Consider the following 19,867-nt stretch of genomic DNA (forward strand, 5'->3'; position numbering starts at 1 on the left):
ATCTCTGCTCTGGGCTGCGCCGTGGACCAACAGGACCCCAACATCTGGAGGGTTGCATTGATTTCCAGAGGGGAAGGGTGGAAATGTCTTCCTAGCGAGCTTTTGAGTTCAGCTTCTTTAAAATCTTCTATTGTGGCTGTCATGTTGTGCACTGTATAAAAGAACTTCGCAGGGTATCAAATATTAAAATGATCGAACTTTTAATATTCGATCATTGAACGTTTGAAAATGTAACGTGCAATATTGGTTAAAATCTCAATTAGCAATTATATTTTGGAACACTTTGATTATGATTTCGCTGATCATGCTGGTTCAGACAGGCTTTATTCTCATCTGTTAGTGTGTAATGAAAACATAGGAATTTAGAAGAAGAACATAGTTTTGCATCCGGCGCTAATTAGCTCATAGCAACACTGCTAATGCTAAAGTCAAACCTGCTAGCAAGTTTACCTTCGTTATAACGAGGCAGTAACCTCTAAAGAGCAATTCATTTTAGCTGTGGTTTTCATGGAAAAGCTTAACCTTGTGAAAATAACTGTAAACATTTTAAATCTAGCTTTTTGTTGGCTTAGTAAACCTAAATTCAAACCGAGTTTCTCATCCCAGAAACGATCATTGTCATTGAACAACAGAAGTAGTTGTCAGGACAAAGTTTTTCAAATAATCTCATTAAAATAGGTTGAAAAAGTTAGTGTTCGTCTTTAGCTACAGATGGTGCTAATGCAGATAGTAAGGTCAAACATGGTAGCCATTTTACTTCTTATCTTTGACATTGCCAGTGAAGGACACATTTTAAATGCCATAGAAGATTAGGACCTTGTCATAATAGCTTAGAAAGTTATTATTCAGCTCAACTAGCTTAGCAGCAGAGGTAATGCAAGTTACCTTAACTACTACTGTAATGTTTAGATCTTTTAATTATATTAGAAGACAAATCAAATGCATAAAAACGTTATTTAACTCTGTTCTGTCGGTGAAACTTACATAAATACTGATTAAAATCCCCCCTAAAAAGATAAATGTAGATTCTTAAGCCAGTTTTATTGGTTAAATTCCAACAGTTTGTTTTGCCAGTGTAATGCTCTGATTGTCATAGGGGCTTGTGTTACAAGGTATGGTTTGACACAAGCAAGTGGTTCAATGTCTTTATATGTCTTGGTGCCAAAGCCTTAGCTGGTAGCCACATCGAAAATAAAACAGCAAATGTGTGGACAAGTTGAAAGGAAAGCTTTGCAAAATGCTAAAGATTTCATGCTGTCAGCGCCTAGTTAGGACGGGGAAACCAGTGACACAAATAGCTGTTGTGTGGCTGCCTCAAAATGATCCCTCTCAGCCTTTCGTTGTCACCTTTTCGACAGGCACGCCGTGCTCGATAACATCTAACACACCGGGTTGCTCGTAGGTTTCGATGATACGCTGTGCGGCTGGCTGTTGCGCTAACACCTCTCACCTCACTACGAGCTTGCGGCCCAATTACGTAAAATGCTGTGGGCTTTTGATTACCACACCTATGGCTCCACTTTTGCAGGTAAAACAGAATCCTAGTTTTGTGCGTACATCTAAGCACAAAGCTGTTCCTACATTAGTTTAGTCCTCAGTTACGCCGAGGGGCTTATGTTGGATCCAGCCTTTTATAATTGCCGTGGCAAATTGAGGTGATTAATATAAAAAAAATAAAAATAAAATGAACGACAGCGGTGTATGATTAAAAGTTCATTTTATTTTGTTTCAAGCAGTGAGATACAGTCTGAATGTTTCATTTGCAAATTGCAGCTTTAATTACACCATTACAACACGGATTATTTCTGCGCACTTAAAACATGATTTATGCGTTTGACTCAAAGATCAATTTCCTTTAAGTGCAATTTTTTTTTTTTTTTTGTAAACATTAACATTGGAACGGTTTCATGACTGCAAAGCTTCATTTTACACTCACAAACCTTTTTATTTTGTTTTCCTCAGGTATCTCCCATTCTAAAACAACAGTGCTGAATGTAGACAAAACAATATTTTGTGGACTTTCTCATATTACTCAAAAGACATTTCCAAATGTATTAAAGATATTTACAGTGGGGAAAAACAAACCGTGTAAAAAAAAAAATGCAAATAGTTGCTAAATGTTGTTAAATAGCAAGAGGAATTAGTCAGATCAAGGCCATCCATTGCAAGTTAGAAGACAACATATTAAAAAGATATTAGAAAGAACAGAGATACAACAAAGGAAAATTGCAATATAACATTTCATTAGGTGGCCTGATACAAAATATATGAACATTTGTAATCATTTTCATGATAAGCGTTTGAGGGTAAATGTGCATTCTGCTGCTGGTTTTAGACTCTAAATAAACAATGTTTACAATTGGTTTTAAACACCTCAAATGAAAGTCCATCATCAGCGTAAATGCCTCGCCTCACTTTGAATCCTCTATTTATCAAGACATGAAGCAACTCCTTGTTTAAGAAACGGTTAACATTGGCGCAAATCAATTTTTCTCTTCATCTGCTACTTTCTGTGATTGTCCTCTGGGTGTTTGACAGTGACAACATCAAATGGCTTTATTATGCATGCAGAACGCACGCGGAATGTCAGCGGCAGACTCTGGCTTTAACATGGAAATTGGCCGAGCCCCTAAGACGTGAGTTGATGTTTTCTAAGTGCATACATGCAAGGCGATGGAGTTGTTGCCGGCTGAGGGCTAAACAGGCAAAAGACAAAAATGACAGGGATTTCACCGGCGAATCCTTTTAGCAGGCCACTGACACATGAATGGGGGGCAAAGAGAGAGAAAGGAGAGGAGAGGGAGAGTGAGGGAGAGAGGAAGAGAAAAAAAAAAGAGTAGACAACCAATTTGGGAGTAATGCAACTAAAAACTGACAAGTGTAATTTCATCCATCTGGGCCGATGTGTAAAAAGCGCTGCTCTGAACATTCCCCATGATTCCCCCTGATTGATCTTCCCCTGGTCTGAAACACCTATTATTAGCCACGAGCCTAATAGCACCAGGATGGCTCAGCGCTCTCCCAGGGGCCAATTCTCCGGTCATCTGCCCCTCACTCACCACAGCTGTGGAAACCAACCAGGGAGAGGGGTGGGCGAGCCAGGCAGGCGGAGGAGGAGGGGGCAGTTAGGAAGAGATGTGGCTGCCAAGAGTGGATGGAGGCGTACCTATGGGGGGGTGAGAAAGGGGTGAGGGAAGGAAGGGAAAAATGGCGAGAGATATGGGGGGGGTGGAGGTTAGAGTTGATGTGGAGTGGATATGAAGAGGGAGATGGAGAAGAGGGGAAGAGGGAACAGGATGGAGACCAGAAGCTGGACGCAGACTCGGAGTTGGGGGAGAAAGTGATGGAAAAGCCAGGGAGAGTCAATAGAAAGGGGAAAAAGGGAGACAAAAAAGAGGCAGAATTACTCAAAGTACGCGCAATCATTTCTGTTTTCACCAAAAAAAAAAGTTCAATTAATCCTTCATTTGTTGATTGCATTCACATGCAAAAAGTGACTAACATAATTTCGATGAAATTAATAGTCTACCCCATCGATGTTTTAGGCATTTTAACAATAATAGTAATGATAACGCAATTATTTATCCTGGGACGTCCTATTGAGATGTTGCAAGGAGTCCTGATTAAGATAGAGGCGTGAACATGAACTAAAACAGTTTCACAAAAAAAAAAAAAGGTAGAAGCAAAGCAATTACAGTCATAATACCAAAAAGACAAAAAAAAGCCTATTGTTAAAGATTTGGAAACACCTTTCGTTCAGAGCCGTTTATAGAAGATTAAAAATATCGAGAGAGGGAGAGAGAGAGAGAGGTGTGAAGGCTGATGACATTTTGAATCTGGTTCCAAAGATGCATGAGAAAATTTGACAGCATTTCTGAATCGGACTTATTATCATAAAGACCAGAATGAGATAATGAAAGGCATGAAATATAAATAGGCAATTACCCAGCATACAGCAAACAGCAACGGGTGCAACAGATCCATTCTAAAGAATCCGAGATGGGAGAGAGAGCCTGCGTTCATTACAAAGTGTAATGCAGCTAAGTCAAGTCTTTTCAAATCAGGCCATGAATTAAAGAAGAGGAGAAGGATTACACACATTTAATTCTGGTTGCAAAGGAAAAACCGCTGTTGAAATGAAATGAAAACAAATCCAACAAATGATTGATGTGAGCGTCAATGAACAATTATTCATCCGGACAGATTTCTGAGATTTCTGTTTCAATTTTACTACCTAAGCTGGTATCTAAACTAAGTAGAATTTCCTTAAGAGGGACAATTGAGCAACAAATATAACCGATCTTTTCAATATTATTCACAAAAAATAATATTATCATTGAATCAAATGGGGATCACCCCATCTGCCCCTTTTCCACAACAAATCCGCCCCTGATACCGTATGGTAACCAGACCCACCAAAGTGTTTGTCTATGCTGCCAGGAAATAACCAAAAACAAACAAAAAAAATTACGATTTTTCTTCCTGGGTCAGATTAAAAAGTATCGAGCTGATATGAAGAATTTTGGACTTTTCAACAATCTGCTGTAATGTCGCCCAACACGGTTTGTCAGCAGCAAGAAAGTTTGCAACATGAAGCCAAATGTTTCTCCCTGTTGGTTCTGACTCTCGCGGTGGATTAAGGTTAGGGGTCATCTGTTAAATGGCCATTCATCCTCTTTGATTGAGAGGGTCCTCAGCTGAGGTATAATGCATTTTCAAGGGCAGTGATGACAATAATTGGCTACTTTCGCTTCACTGAAATGGACAAAGTTCTAAAAATAAAAACTAAAAAAGATAGAGAGAGAGTCTCTTCAAAGATTGTGATCCAACAGTTTGGGGCTGAATGAAAGGTATCTGCAGGCAACAAATTAATAACTATAATATTATGAGGTTGGATATGGATCTCCCTAGTGTCCAGATCACCGACTCTTGTCTAAACTTACTTTTTGCTGTTTAAGTTTAAGAAACTTAAGTCATAATGATGTGGTCGCAAATTTCGCTGCAAGAACAAAGCTACTTGAGTCCGAATATTTTAAAGAAAGTTAACCTTTTTAATATCAACACTTTATTGTGAGAGTTACGGTACAATTTTGCCTTTTTGGGGCTTTTTTGTTTTGTTTTTTTTTTTTTTGTCATGTTAGTTTTGTCTTTTGTGTTTTAGGGCGTAATTAAAAAAGAGAATAATGTAAGTCAGCAACAACAGGAGCTGAATTTCTGAATATATTAAAACCACCAGCATCAGGACTAGAATTTGTGATTTTTCTTTTTCTTTAATTTATTTATTTTTTACAAAAAATTTAAAGTCAGAATTTTATCTCGAGGTTTTTTATTTAAAGTGATATTTTTGTTGGAACAGATCATTTCTGATGTCTGTTTCTCTCTGTCTAACGTGGTTGTTCTCCACAGAGAGATGCATTAAATGGCCGTGACAAAAGCAGAATTTCTCTGAGCGTGAGAGCGCATCTTAGCCTGATCTCGGCCTTTACTTACCAGTGGGAGTGCCTCAAGGTGCAGCAGCGGCAGCAGCAGACAAAGGTGCAACTTGCGTATCACCTGACCAACCCCTGCCACGCACAAACTCATGAGAACCTCAGCAGCATCTGAGAACGAGGCAGCCTCCCTTTTTCCACACGGCGTTTCACCAGGTGCGACTCCTTTTCTCTCTGCTTTCTTTCCACTTCGCTTCACACTGAGCTCTTAAATTTCAGGCTCTTCCACTTTTTTGCGGGGTAACGTCGTGGCTATTGTGTGTGTGTGTGTGTGTGTGTGTGTGTGTGTGTGTGCGCACCATTTCCTCCAGTGAGGACATTGATTGTGTGTGTTGGAGCAACACACTGGTTTGTACAACTCCTAGAGGATGCATGCTTTGTTCACTTTGGTCAGAAAAAAATCTTGTTTTGTTTTTTGTGCGTTTTTTTTGTTGTTGTTGTTTTCAAATTTCATTTTAAATGCTTCAAGGTGGATTTAGTTATTTTGTTCTTAACTGAAGGCCTCTGAGGCAGTAAGCTAATGTTTGGATTAGACCTCAAAGGCCTGTCATACTCAAAATAAAAAATGTTAAGGAATACATTATGCTATTCATAGAAACAGCAGCCGATACGCTCTTTTCTCTTTTTTTTTTATTAAAAAACCTGCTCTTTCATTCATAGTCCATGACAGCGGTGTAACAATGCCATAGATTGCATCATATTGCCGCTTCAGTGACAGCTATTTGGAGGTAGTCTACAATTTATCATTTCCTCTCCGAGAGGTTTCACTGTAACCCGGGTTTCAGGTGACATTTCTCCATCTATCAGGCTCCATGTCATATGTGGCGCCCTCAGACGCTTTTTTTAAAACCACCTGCTGGACAGTAACCAGCACCCAGCATGGAGGTGCTGGCAGGCCATGCGGCGCAAGATGCTGATGAGTAACACTCACTGATAAATGAGGCTGATATGATGCTGGAATGCAGGAAAAAAAATATACTAACTAAAGGTTCAGAAAATCAGAAGTGATGATGATGATGATGATGATGTTGATCGTGATTTTATTTTTTATTGTTATTGTAGGTGGTAGGAAGTTAAAATGTGCATATTAAAAGCTTAATATCATTACTGTTGTTTATGTATGGGTTTATTCGTTTCTTTGGAAAAAATTCCACATTTAAAAAAGTCATTTGTTTATTTTCATGGTTTTATTTTTTGAGAATTCCACTTCATATTATTATTATTATTATTATTATTATTATTATTATTATTATTATTATTATTATTATTATTATTCAAAAGAACGTCATTATTATAGCTGTTATTAGTTAACAGCTATAATTATTAGTTAATAATAATTAATGAATTCAGTCATATTAACTAATTAATTACTCGGTTTATTCATTAATTAATGGTTTAATTGTCTTTTATATGTATTTTTTATTTTGTCATCATCATTATTATTATTATTATTATTATTATTATTATTATTATTATTATTATTATTGCTGCTGCATTGGTATTACTAATTACAGTATATTTAAATACATTTTAACATAATAGAAATACTACTCCTACTTGTACTGCTGCAATCAATAGTCATTATAATAATAGTTATAATTATAATAATTGAAAGAAAAAATAAAGAAGTGATAAACATAGTGAGTTATATCAGCTTATTTGGTAAATATTTTAGAATTAGGACATATTTCACATTTCCGACACTTTAACAATATGCTGATCCTCACTACGTAAAGCGAATAAAACAATTGGTTTCCCCTGCTGTGTCAGGTCACTGTTCATTTGCTCTTAATGGTTAAACATTTCACGAGTTCGCTTAATGCTCCTTGTTGTCAAGTATTATTTTTCTAATTTCTGCCTTTCTCTTTCTCTCTCTTTCTGCCTATCTATCCCTCATTCTCTCTCCCTCTTTCTCTCTCTCTCTCTGTTCCTCCTTCTCTCTCTCTGTCAGATGAAAAGGCGCTCTAATTATTCCGGGAGGTTGGGAAATAAATGATTGGCTTTGAAGTAGGCTCGGGCCTTGGACTACATTAGAAGCCAACCATGTGATTTGCAACTGTTGAAGTAAAAAAAAACAACAAAAAAAACCTTCATTCTGCTGCAGCAGAGCAAAGAGAGCGGGGGGGGGAGACAAACGAAGAAGAGAGAAAGAAAAAAATGAGGAGGTTGGATTCTTGGCAAAAGGGAAAAATGGTATCTTTGTTTGCTCCCCTTTTGTTTACCAGGAGATTCTTACTCATTTTCCTGCCCTTTTTTTTGTCTTTTTTTTTTTTTTCTTACTAATTCATTTCAATGGCTTTTCAATCTGAAAAATGGAAATGTTGCTCCTGCCCTCTATCTCGGCGGCAGCGTCCTGGCAACAGAGCAATTTTCTATCATCAGGGATAAACGGCATCGAACAGTACATTCTGATAAAAAAAAAAAAAAAAAAAAAAAAGAAGCCCATGATTGCTGGCCTTCCTGTCTGTCATCCAGCGACCAAATCCTCTCCTTCAAGACCGACCACTGTGCTGTCAGACCTAATAATGTCGCGTATTAAGTCGAGAGGAGGGGGGGGTGGAGGGAGGACCGCGCTGCACCGCCGGCCTGCACTGGTCTTATTTGTCACCATGCAGCATAAAACTCACATCAGCTTCCTGCATGCGGAGCCTTTTGTTTATGACTCGGTGAACAACCATAATAGAAATTTCAGGCCTGGGTTCTGCATGTCGTGGTCGTACAAAACTATTTAATGTAAAATTATAAATGACGGTCGATATACAGGTTGCGTTAATGACTTCTTTGATTTAAAAAAAAAAACAAACAAAAAAACAACAAAAACTTGTTTTTCGCTTATTTTCCAATTTTTCTTTTCCTGTCAACATTTTGGAAGCAAAAGATGAATGCTGTGTGTAATTAAAACACCATAAGAAAGGTGAAAGAAAGTGAGCGGCGAGGCGGCGGATCCCGTCGTGCGATATAGAAAATCTGTCAAAGGGAAGATCAGATCTGAAAGCCATAAAAAATAATAATAAAATAATTTTTTTTTTTAAATCCCGAACAGAATTTCACAAATGAATGGTTACTTTTTTTTTTTTTTTTTTTTTTAAAGCAAATAAATAAATAAATATTGGCAACTCATTCAAACTTTCCTATTGTACATGTATGTTTTAAGAAACTCGTGTTTTAAAAAAAAAAAATCATCTACAGCAAGACATCAGAGTTCGAACGAAAGAAATATGTATGTTTACATATAATGCGCTGGCAATAAGAGTAATAATAATGGCCGGCAAAAAATGTATAGAGGTGGTCCCAATGGCGCCCCCCCAGCACCTCCCTCGCCAACTCCCCTCCCATGCAAACGACGGAATCAGGCGACAAGTGAAACCAACAGCCTTAATTAGAGCGTGGTCTACCCTGAGTGAGACCAGCTCAGCTTCAGCCGCGCCAAATTAAATCCATTAGTCTATGAGAGGCTGGGAAGACTCAGGGGGTGCAGGCCCCGCTGCTTATTTTGTGGTCATTTGCAGCTCGTCTTCGCGCACGCTACGCTGGGTCCACCTGAAGGCCCCTCTCCTCTCGCGCCTGCACCTGGGGCCACGCATATGCCAATTTTGCCATTTGCTCGCGAGATAATGCCAGGGGCGCATTATTTATGATGCAAAACTTATGGTAAACAGCCGTCCGCCGTGGGTGCGCTGCATGGCTTTGCTTTATGACCAAACCACACTAATTCTCCTCGGTGTAGCAGCACGCTTTAGCAAAACACATCAAAGCTTGCTGTAAGTGGATTTGCATTAGTGCGCCCCGCATAATTTACGCGCGTAAAGGAGAGGAAAGGCTGTCATTTGTGCACGGGTCGGCGATGATGTTTTCGCGGTGTTTTAAGGGATGGGGGGGGGGGGGGGGGGTCATCCCAGTCTGGTCAGATTGATCCGAGTGCTAAAGATGGCATGGGAGGTGGGGTGGGGTGGGGTGGGGTGGAGGGGGCTAAGGAGAATTTGATTTGAGGTCCCAATTCAAGTTTACACACTTTATTAAAGAGTTTACTGCTAAACTGCTCATAAAGACAAACACAAACACACGAAGCAGACTCGATTAAAATAGCAGCATTACAAATGCTTTCCGAACAAATATGCCAGTGTGTTTGGCAGTACAGCACAGCTGTGTAATAACACATGAGCTTTCATATCAGTATTTTTGCTAAATGTTTTTTTTTTTTTTAGGAACGTTTAAACATTTTTTTTTTTTATTTGTTCGTATGTGTTGGATGACATCACGTTTGACACTAAAGGACACGAGTCAACACCTCGGGCGGGAGGAGAAATCTGATTAAAACATGTTGGAAAAGTATAAGTGGCTGAACTAAAAGAACTTGAACATTTCCCTCGTGCCTTTCATGATGTCACCAGATTCACGTGCACATTGGGGGCTGATTTTAGAGTGAAGTTTTTTTTTTATTATTTTTATTTTATTTTTTATCTTGAATAAGTTATGTTTTACAAAATATTAGACAAGCAATCAGAACTGGCCATGACGTGGTGTGGGTGACAAACATTACCTGAAGCAGAAGTCGGGGTAGTACCTTTAAATCAGGACTACATTGTTTTTTTTATAATAATAATAACATTATTCTTGAACGCTCCTGATAACTTTTTTTTTTTTAATGAAAAACAAATAATCCTACAATTAGCATCAGCATTCATGATAAATCACAGAACAGATTGTAAGATTGGACAGCTGGATATCTGGGGGTCGATAAAGCAGCTTTGTTCGCTAATGCCTTGGGCCGGCTCCGACCGTGACCCACATTATGGTCACAGCTGTGTTGCGGTGTGCGTTCGAGCCTCTTCCCGCCCTTCTCTGGCCAGAGATGGGGACCATGTCGACGCCTGTGGCTTTGCGCTGTGACGGAGAAGAGGACGCGTTGTTTAGGTCCGTCCCCGGTCCCAGGGAATCCGGGGAGTTTGGTCCCCACTCAATTGCTGTCACGGTGACCGCAAACGCGCGGCGGCTTGTTCCAGTTTTGAGCCCTGTCCCCTGCTGGTTCCATGTGTTAACTTTCAGATACGAATAACACATGTGGCAAGATGCATTCAAAAAGGAGCAAAGGATTTGTGTTTTTTTTTTTTTACTGAACGTATACATAAATCTGTCTCGTTTAAAGCCTTTCTATAAATCACTGCATCCATGCTGACATTTTAAGCTGCCTGTCCCATAAACCCCCCCCCCCCCCCCCCCCCCCCCCCCCCCCCCCCCCCCCCCCCCCCCCGAAACAGCGCGTCGTCAGGCAGGTTTCAGTCTTAAATGTAAATGCTCTCAGTTTTCACGCGTCCCGTGTGCAGACAGTGGGAGTCGGGGAAATCCCGGGGCCTGATCCGGCCCCAGCAGTGGGATACCAAAAGTGATTTTTTTTTTTTTATTTTGTATTTTTTCTGGGTTTTTTTTCAGAGAGTCATTCATCAGCGTGTGCAGAAGACAGCTGGATATGAAGACCACTTCTGTCAAACCACCGCGGGCATTGATTGTTCTGAAGGTCAATCATCTACTTAGGAACCGAGTGATTTTTAGGTCTACAGCGGCTGATTTTGTGATTGACACTTTGACGTTGCAAAATATGAAATAATGTCTCTCCGGTGGATGAGGCTGTGAACTGTTATAATGCAGGATCATTAGGATGGGTGAAAGAGGGAGGCAGGGAACGACAGGTGAAGCGCGGACTGATGGGATGCAGTGGCGCCACCAAGGGAGCGGGAGGGAGGCCTGGCTATGGCACTGAGCCTTATATACTGTATATGTATATATATATATATATATATATATATATATATATATATATATATATATATATATATATATATATATATATATATATATATATATATATATATATACATATGTGTGTGTGTATGTATGTGTTTTTACAATTCTTTAAAAAAATTTTAATATTAATAAAGTATGTTCAAGTGCACATTTCAGAGAGCTATTTATATTTACCTCACATTGTTGCCAGTATTTATGAGCCTAAATGTGTGGCTTTAAAAAAAAAAAATAATAATAATAATAATAATAATAATAATAATAATAATAATAATAATCTCCTGCAAGGCCAGTGGTGTAATGGCCACCCACATAAATAAAAATCCATAAAATTCAGAATCAGTGGCTTTCAGTTTTAGTGTGTCGCTGATCATTACCGCCCCCCCCCCCACCCCCCCACGCTCCTGCCCCCCGCCCCCCACCAGCCCATTTGAAAACATTGTGGAGCCGCACCTGGATACAAGCCTGACTTTCTGAGTTAAAAAGCAACAACTGTGCATTTATTTTTAAAATGTTCTTCTTTTATGTGCATTTATTAGGACTTCTATAATAATAATAATAATAATAATAAACTAAAGTTGACCATTTATTGTCATTAATGGATTGCCATGCAAACTAAGATTTGAGGTTGTCAGCAGTCGTGCCAACGTCTTGCACACTGACTGCAGCGGCTCGGCTGGGATGTGTCATTGATGTTAAAGCAAACATCATGGTCCTTACACTTACACCTTAATCTCGGTGTTGCACAAGAAACAAAAATCTCCCACGGTTACCCAGCAATGTCATAATCCCGCCTGGTGAGCACGACAGCACGAAAAAGAAAATAAAAAAATTTCCAAATGAAACGAGGATGTTCCGTATAATCATCGAACCCCGCGGTTTTTTTTTTTTGGTTTTTTGGGTTTTTTTTTTTTTTTTTTAAACCCACAGGGAAGCGAGCGACGTCTCTGCAAAGCATGTATGTCTTTATAGTAGCACTCAATGGGCGATTAGAAAGGCTGGAGGATCTGGTTTCTCCTGCGTGTCCAAGTGGAACACGGGCACTGAGGGGGAAGCTAGCTGGGTGGGGGGGGGGGTGGGGTGGGGGGGTGGCCCCTGTGTTAGATCACTGAGGGGTGACCGAGGCGTGCAGACTTCTACAAGGCCAATGTGGCTGTGAAAGCCCGGATTGTCAAACGCGATCAAATAATTTATCAGCGTAGTTATAGGTTAAGAAGGAGGGGCGTAAAGCACCCAAAGGAAGGTCTTACCTGCAGCTCCCGTGAGTCGCTGGATTAAAAAAAGAAAGAAAGAAAAAGGAAATCAATGTAAAAGACGTTTGAAGAGAAAACAGCAAAACCAAATCCGTCTGTGTGTCTTCTGCTCTCCTGGTCGCCTGCGCGCTCCTTTCTGGGTAACCTGCGCTCGGCGAAAAATGATTATCCGGCTGGCTTGCGCACTTTTTAAATCCCACAAAGTAAATAACGTCCGTAGAATGACGATAATAGCAAGGTACCAAGTTCTTGTTTCAGGAGGAGGGGGAAAAAAAGGGAGAAAATTGAAACTAAACGCTGCATTTAGACAGCCATTTTTGATAAGAGGATAATTGAGGCCACACTGGCGTATAATTAGGGGATAATTTATGCTATATCCACTTTTATTCCACCCTCCCCAAAATAAATCCAAGTCCATAATCATTACAGGCGAATTGTTCTTAATTTTATAGCTGCAATTTGAGTAAAGTGTGGCCCGCTAATCAAATAGGTTTTCGCTGTAACTTGATTGCTGGCGTAATTATTTTTTCATCGCCTTTTTTTTCCCCTTGTTCTTCTTCTTCTTCTTCTTCTTCTTCTTCTTCTTCTGGGGAAATCATAAACGCAGCAAAAAATGCTGAAAGTGGTAAAAGTAAAAAAAAAAAAGAAAAAGATTTTTTTTATTTGTTTTTATTGCACACTACAGCACTTCAGAGGGAAATAACATCTGTATTCTCGCGTATTTTGTGTGTGTGTGTTTCTTTTTTTGGTTTTGTTTTGTTTAGTTTTTTTTTTTTTAATCGAACACCACAGCTCTGAGACGCAAAGTGTATAATTTACATATATTGAGGACCCTACCGGGCCTCATGATCCAACTGGGATAAAAGACACTGTCAGTTTATCTGGGTATCCAGCCTTCCCTTTTTCAAAAATAACCTATTGTACCTTGGGCATATTGTTGTTTGATGTGTCACACGTGCTGCATTTTGAATCATTTGAGGGATCTTTAATCATATGGTCAGTAGCTCCTGCTATAATATATGTAACTTTGGGAGGGTGAGGGGCGGCTGGGGGGGGGGGGGGGGGGTGAAGAGAGGACCGCTCATTTTACAACATCAAAGCAAACTGACTGGCGTACAATAAAAAGAAACAAAAAGCAATAATAATAATAATAATAATAATAATAGATGTTAATCTTTAATTAACAACTAAAGAGAAAAATGAGAAAAATGTAACACGCTTTATTACAATATTAATATTACTACTACTACTACTACTGATAATAATAATAATAATTATTATTATTATTATTATTATTTATTTATTTACATATATATAATCTTTTAGAAAACAATGCATTTAAAAAGTGCATTTTCCCTTAAAAGCATTTATTTAAAAATATTCTCGCGAGGTGTCCATGAGTTTGTTTGTTTTTTTTTTTCCTCCACCAGCAGTCCTACAATAAGGCGATACTTTCTAGTATCCAATTAGTGCCTTGATTAGGGGTGACCTAACTGAGATGGATACATACATTCTGCTACCTCATCTGACTTAATTAAAGTGCGCTCAGTGTTACGCGGCGTGCGTAATTTCCAGCTACGACGCCAAAGAGAAAGACAGAGAGAAGGAAGGAAGGAAGAAAGAAAGGGAAAAAATCGCCTCTGCTCATCCACCGGAGCTGTTTTCTACGCTTGTCTGTAGGAATTAGGCGTCTTTCCCCACCGCATATTGTTTTTTCTCCCCCCGCATTTGTGGTGGGAGCTGGTAACGTGGGTTAACTCCAGCTCAAGTCTCCGTAAAAGCGCAGAGAACTGATGACGTTGGGCTGGATGACCAATCGGGAGGCGCTGCCCTTTGGAGACAAACCATTTTACTTGTAGTGTCTGCATCAAGTCTGCGAGCGAGGGCTCAATTTTAACAGAATCCACCTTAAAATCTCTCCCTTAACTTATGTCTACCTTCCGCCACTTTGAGTGAGAATACCGCAGGACAAGAGAGGAGGGCGGATGAGGGGGGGGGGGATAAAGACGGCATCGGGAAATTTGGGGTGTTAATAGGAGAAAGGGGGGAGGAAGAGACAACAGCACAGCGAGAGAGCGAAAAAGCGATTTGGTCTTGAGAGAGGAGGGGGTGGGGGGGGTGAGTGCTCTCAAGGCAGAAAATTCGATGATGACCATGACAACGATGGCTGACGGTCTGGAGGCTCAGGACTCGTCCAAGTCCGCGTTCATGGAGTTTGGGCAGCAGTCGCACTCGCAGCAGAGCTCCCCGTCGATGGCCGGCGGCCACTACCCGCTGCACTGCCTCCACTCCGGATCGCACTCTCACCACCAGCACGACAGCACCGCGTACCCCGGGACCAACACCTACAACCGGTCGCTACCTTACCCATACGTGAGCCATTCACACCACAGCCCGTACCTGCCGTCCTATCACAACAACGCGGGAGGACAGACGCGGTTAGACGGCGCAGGTAAGAGACCCCCTCCTCCAGCCTTGTCCATCTAATTGCAATTAGCGGCGTACCTGTTTAAAGCTTTAGCAACCCGGATCGAACCTTTTTTTTTTTTTTTTTTTTACCTCCGACGATCCAACGCCTGGAGCTATCTTTTTTCTTCTTCTTCTTCTTCTTCTTCTTCTTTCGCACGGCTTCTTCTAAGCCTTCTTCTAAGCCGTGCGTAAAAACGCACCGGATAAATCCAAGGAGCAGCCTTGTTCGCCCGCTTCTTTGTTGCTTATTTGTGTGTGTTTTTTCAGCACTCCCCTCCATAAAACCTCTGATTTAATGCCCTGGGTGTGATCATCTCGACCACGCAATCCTCACCAACTACTCGTGAAAATTAGGCAGCCTGCACGCCTCGAATGTTGTAATTAGCATTTAATTGACATGTCATTACCAGCAATATCCTAAATATGACAGCACATGAGGATTGTTGGCTGCAGCGGAAAGCCAGAGAAAGAGAGAGAGAGAGAGATGTGGATGTTTTATCAGCAGCAATTTCTCGATTTCTTTTTGCACTGCTTCTGATTTTTTTTTTTTTATTACCATTATTTTTAACAGAAAATCCAGCACATGATTCTACTCTCGCTGTGTGGCTTTGTTTTTCTTTCTTTTCTTTTTTTGGACTAATCGCATTGCTTGTTTTTGTTGCAGAGCAGCAGAAGACGACAGTGATTGAAAACGGGGAGATTCGATTTAACGGGAAGGGGAAGAAGATACGCAAGCCGCGGACGATCTACTCCAGCTTGCAGCTCCAAGCACTAAACCACCGATTCCAGCAAACCCAGTACCTCGCCTTGCCTGAGCGCGCCGAGCTGGCGGCCTCTCTGGGACTGACGCAAACGCAGGTAGGACGCATATTTCTGCATTTATTGTCATCTTGCTTTGACGGCCTGCTCTTCCGCTGCCCCACGCGCAAACACACAACACCACTCTGCTTTGATTGAAAAGACGAAAAAGCAAAAAATAAATAAATAATATTTATATATATATATATATATATATATATATATATATATATATATATATATATATATATATATATATATATATATATATATATAATTACATATATATATATATATATATATATATATATATATATATATATATATATATATATATATATATATATATAACAACAAAAAGAAAGCATTCTTTAAAAAATGGTTTGACATTATCGTCCATCATTCTTGTTTCATTCTAAGGTTGTTCTTATGCCAACAAACCAATGCAACCGCTATCTTTGCACATGATGTTACATTAATCTAAGATTATTTTCAATGCAGAAGGATTCGGTTGAGCTATAGTGCAGATTAGGAACACTTAGAGCAAGAGATGGTCAACTCAAACAATGAGTCCTCCAAAAAAAAAAAAAACTCTAACACAATTTAGCCAATTCATAACAGATAGAAATTTCATCTGTGGCGCCCCACCTGACTGGCTGCCCTGGGCAGAAAGCCATACAGACTAAACCAAAAATCCACTGCTGACAACTTGCAATGCTGGCTCAATAAAACGATTTCCTCTCGTCCCGCAGGTAAAGATCTGGTTCCAAAACAAGAGGTCGAAGTTCAAGAAGCTGCTGAAGCAAGGCAGCAACCCGCACGAGAGCGACCCCATCCCGGGATCCATGTCCTTATCCCCGCGCTCCCCAACCATCCCTCCGATCTGGGACGTTTCGGCCTCTTCCAAAGGAGTGAACATGCCGGCCAACAGCTACATGCCCGGCTACTCTCACTGGTACTCGTCTCCACATCAAGATTCGATGCAGAGATAGACTGGCGAGGGCCAAACGGAGGGGGCGGGGGGTCAGCAAAGGCAGTCTGCATGGAGGCCCTTTTCTGCGGGATCTCCTCGCCGTGCAGTACTTTTTTTTCCCGCAACGTAGCCTACAATTTGGACGCTGGAGGGGAGCGAGAGGGTGCTGCTCCTCTGCTGGAGGATTAAACCAGCCAAGCCTCGGTGCAGGGACACAAACTAAAGGGGACTTATTGTTTTTTCAAGCGTACATGGCTGTTGAGTTGGCACGTTCTTGTCATGCTTTTCATTCATGTCTACATCTGAATATACCAAATATTGCCAGTGACATTTGTGACATCTTTTTTTTTTTTTTTTTTTTTTTGTGGCAGGGAGGGGAAGTTGGGGGAGGGAGGGGGGGAAGAAACATTGGAGGAGGCAAAGACTGCTGACCGTATCGGTGCACCATCACTCACAGAATTTTATTTTTTCTTTTGCCATGATAACAACACCCCTCTGACTGCATTTCATTTTTATTTTCCCAACATGCAAAACCAAGCAAAAGTGTCTGTAAATATATTCTGCGACTTTAGTTGTACATACACTTTTTATGTTTTGTCAGAATGAGTAAAACCGTGACTCAAAACAAGACGCCTGCTGTTTGCATGATTTCCACCAACGAGAGAGAGAGAGAGAGAGAGAGAGAGAGAAAAAAAACAAAAACAAAAAAAAAAAAACATGTATTCATCTCAGGCCTTTTTCGTGGTTTTCATATTGGGCCAACATCACATCAGCGCATCACACTGGCGCATACAAGTTTATAGCACGGTGCTCAGTGAAAAAGATAAGGAGAAGAAAAAAGAAAAAAAAAAACATTTCATCAAACATTTTAGATGAACTCAGTGGGGTGACGGAGAAACGCCAGTATATAAAAAAAAAAAAAAAAAAATCAAATGCACTCACTCAACGCCAGAGGAAATTAACTTACCCCCGAAAGACATTTGCTCCAGGTCCAGCTCATCTCGTCGCTTCACCCTCAATTATTAGAAGTATTGACAAAATGTTTTCTCCCTTCCCTCCGTCCTAAAATGCCAAGCTCCACAGGGATCGATGCTTGAACAAAGCAGCCAGCTGCAGCGGCGTTCAATATGAAGGAGATATTTGGGACAATTTGTGGGTTTTTATCCAAGTGAGCCTTTTTTTTTTTTCTCCTCTTTTTTTTTTCCACCCCTCCATTCTCATAAATGCAGGCATAATTAGGGTAATTTTTGATGTAGCCCCGCTGATTACAGCGTTTTTACCGTCAAAGATAATTACCTGTAATTTTCTACCACTTTTAATACTAAAAAGCCATCTTTATTTGGATTTGAGGTAGCAGCGGATGGAACAAAAGGGGGGGAAATTATTCGGTTATTCATATACAAATTGTCAGAGAGAGGAGAAGGCGCACGGCTCGGGATATTATCTGAAATTACGACTCTAGGAAAAAAAAAAAGAAAAAGAAAGAGGCTCCATGCAGCTGTCAAAGTCGCGGATGTCTCACTGGCGCTCATTCTGGTTCTTTTTACCTGCACGGGGGGCCCCCCACGGTGGGGTACGTGGGGGGCTCTATGTGCAACCGGGCTGCAGGGAGCCAGTAGCTGCGGTCGAGTAAACATCAACACAGCTCATAAAGAGAATTATTGGCACATTGAGAGGAATGCAAAAAAAAGAAGGAAAAAAAATCAGTTTCTGCAGAAACGGGTGCATGGCATGATGTCTCTGATAGATAGATAGATAGATAGATAGATAGATAGATAGATAGATAGATAGATAGATAGATAGATAGATAGATAGATAGATAGATAGATAGATAGATAGATAGATAGATAGATAGATAGATAGATAGATAGATAGATAGATAGATAGATAGATAGATAGATAGATAGATAGATAGATAGATAGATAGATAGATAGATAGATAGATAGATAGATAGATAGATAGATAGATAGATAGATAGATAGATAGATAGATAGATAGATAGATAGATAGATAGATAGATAGATAGATAGATAGATAGATAGATAGATAGATAGATAGATAGAGGTGGATGATGGAGGGTTGGAGGGATGAGGGTGCAGTCGATGGGGGTGTGGTTGCAGTCATGTGTCACATGCGTCTGGAGCTCCGGCAGCAGTTGATATCAGCACAAATCTCAACGACTAAAAAGCTGAACATTTCCACCTCGATGTCGCCTCGTAAAGGTACGCGCAACCCAAATAGGCCCTCTAAAATGCAAGGAAGGAAACGAACTAATATTTCCGAGTTTATATCCTCCCCCCTCTCCCCCCCCCACACACACATTGCAGCTATGGGTCACTGTTACGGTTCTTCAAAGTCAAGAGAACTGAGGTTGGTCAGGGAATCTGCAGGAAGATTCACGCTTACCTTCCTCTTCTTCCGCTTTCCGTCCACCACCAAAAGGTAAAAAAAAAAAAAAAAAGGCTCCCGCGCTGCGCAGCTTCGCTGCTGCTGGTTGAATAAGCAAAATCCAGGTGGGAAAGTGTGTTTGCACACCCTGGTAAGCTCTTATATATATTGCCTGCAAAATTAGCTGTTATTACTGTCACTGTTTAGTGATGGCGAGCTCGAAAAAAAAAAAAAAAGAGAGAGCCCTCTCTGCAATCAAGAACCAAGCGCATCTTTGCAAATTATAGGTAATTGTCAATGTCCAGATTATGATAATGGAGGACCCCCCCCCCCACACCCCCCCCCCCCCCCCCCCTAATCCTGCAGAATAATTATTGTGGAGTGTTACAGTTGAAGCTGTCCAGTAAAGCTTAACTGTCATTATTTAGGCTCGATTTGCAAAAACTGGTGGTGGGGCGAGGGGGAGTTGGAGGGCTGGGTGGGGGTCTGGCTGAGTGGAAAATGTTCGGTTGAAAATAAACGGGGGAGCTCTCTCGATGTAATGGCACCTCTAGTTTACGCGTTTGAGGTGTGTGTGTGTGTGTGCGTGTGTGTGTGTGTGTGTGTTTGTGTTTGGAAAGAAACAGCCGCGCACATGAGATTTGTCACAAAAAAAAAAACGTACAATGTGTGTGAGGTTTAAATTTGCTGGAGTGAC

The 19,867-nt window shown here is 40.6% G+C and overlaps 1 protein-coding gene and 1 long non-coding RNA gene across 3 annotated transcripts; one reads left to right on the forward strand and one right to left on the reverse strand.

Moving 5' to 3' along the window:
* Window positions 1-1,700: 1,700 nt before the first annotated feature.
* On the reverse strand, window positions 1,701-19,469 carry LOC116731764 (uncharacterized). 2 transcript variants are annotated; one of them, XR_004341625.1, is made up of 2 exons: window positions 19,189-19,469; window positions 1,701-3,310 (listed from the first exon to the last, which is right to left on the reverse strand). It is a non-coding gene; the product is annotated as an uncharacterized LOC116731764 (long non-coding RNA). The 2 variants fall into 2 exon arrangements; XR_004341624.1 differs by lacking the exon at window positions 19,189-19,469 and adding an exon at window positions 17,749-18,541.
* On the forward strand, window positions 13,936-17,411 carry dlx6a (distal-less homeobox 6a). The gene is made up of 3 exons (XM_032581598.1): window positions 13,936-14,993; window positions 15,675-15,868; window positions 16,561-17,411. The coding sequence occupies exons 1-3, from the start codon at window positions 14,687-14,689 to the stop codon at window positions 16,798-16,800; spliced, it is 741 nt and encodes a 246-aa protein (XP_032437489.1). The 5' UTR covers window positions 13,936-14,686; the 3' UTR covers window positions 16,801-17,411.
* Window positions 19,470-19,867: the final 398 nt, after the last annotated feature.

This window comes from Xiphophorus hellerii, chromosome 13 (assembly GCF_003331165.1).
Source record: "Xiphophorus hellerii strain 12219 chromosome 13, Xiphophorus_hellerii-4.1, whole genome shotgun sequence".
Taxonomy (NCBI): domain Eukaryota; kingdom Metazoa; phylum Chordata; class Actinopteri; order Cyprinodontiformes; family Poeciliidae; genus Xiphophorus; species Xiphophorus hellerii.

Excerpts from the sequence above, each read along its gene's own strand:
- dlx6a (XM_032581598.1), top strand. The coding sequence starts at position 14,687 with ATGATGACCATGACAACGATGGCTGACGGTCTGGAGGCTCAGGACTCG. Across the intron at positions 14,994-15,674 it reads GACGCGGTTAGACGGCGCAG|AGCAGCAGAAGACGACAGTG; the intron begins GTAAGAGACCCC and ends TTTTTGTTGCAG. Across the intron at positions 15,869-16,560 it reads TGGGACTGACGCAAACGCAG|GTAAAGATCTGGTTCCAAAA; the intron begins GTAGGACGCATA and ends CTCGTCCCGCAG.